This window comes from Aplysia californica, unplaced genomic scaffold (assembly GCF_000002075.1).
Source record: "Aplysia californica isolate F4 #8 unplaced genomic scaffold, AplCal3.0 scaffold01456, whole genome shotgun sequence".
In the NCBI taxonomy this organism is placed as follows: Eukaryota; Metazoa; Mollusca; class Gastropoda; order Aplysiida; family Aplysiidae; genus Aplysia; species Aplysia californica.
This window is the reverse complement of record NW_004798726.1, coordinates 84287-84704: the sequence shown is the minus strand read 5'-3', so window position 1 is coordinate 84704 and position 418 is coordinate 84287. Positions and strand designations below refer to the sequence as shown.

At 48.3% G+C, this 418-nt stretch overlaps 1 protein-coding gene across 1 annotated transcript in view; it reads left to right on the top strand.

The window, feature by feature from the left end:
* Positions 1-201: 201 nt before the first annotated feature.
* The window catches only part of LOC101854844, a gene marked incomplete at its 5' end in the record, with an annotated part of 4407 nt that continues 4190 nt past the window's right edge, over positions 202-418 (top strand). The window contains 1 exon segment of the mRNA XM_013090749.2: positions 202-296. Within this exon segment, the coding sequence (XP_012946203.1) occupies positions 202-296 (95 nt within the window).

The following is a 418-nucleotide window of genomic DNA, read 5'->3' as shown; positions in this document are numbered from 1 at the left end:
TGTGACTTATTTGTGTTGTAAATGTCCCACACCTGGGGATACAACAGTATGCTAATTACTCACCTAGCCTCGTTTGTCTGTCTCCAGATACTTCAGTATCTGCCATCAGTTCTAACATGACCTATCTGTGTTGCTAGCACCGTAAAACTCATACAAAAACTGCCACAAAAGTACTCACCCGCCCCGTTTGTCTATCGCCAGGTACTTCAGCATCTGTCACCCATTCCTGCACGTGGTCACCCCCAGGAGAGCGCGGGTGTCCATCTTGTGTCTGTGTATGTTCGCCTTCTCTCTCGGTGAGTCCATCTTGTGTCTGTGTCTGTCTGTGTCTGTCTGTGTCTGTCTGTGTTTGTCTGTGTCTGTCTGTGTCTGTCTGTGTCTGTCTATGTCTGTCTGTGTCTGTGTCTGTCTGTGTCTG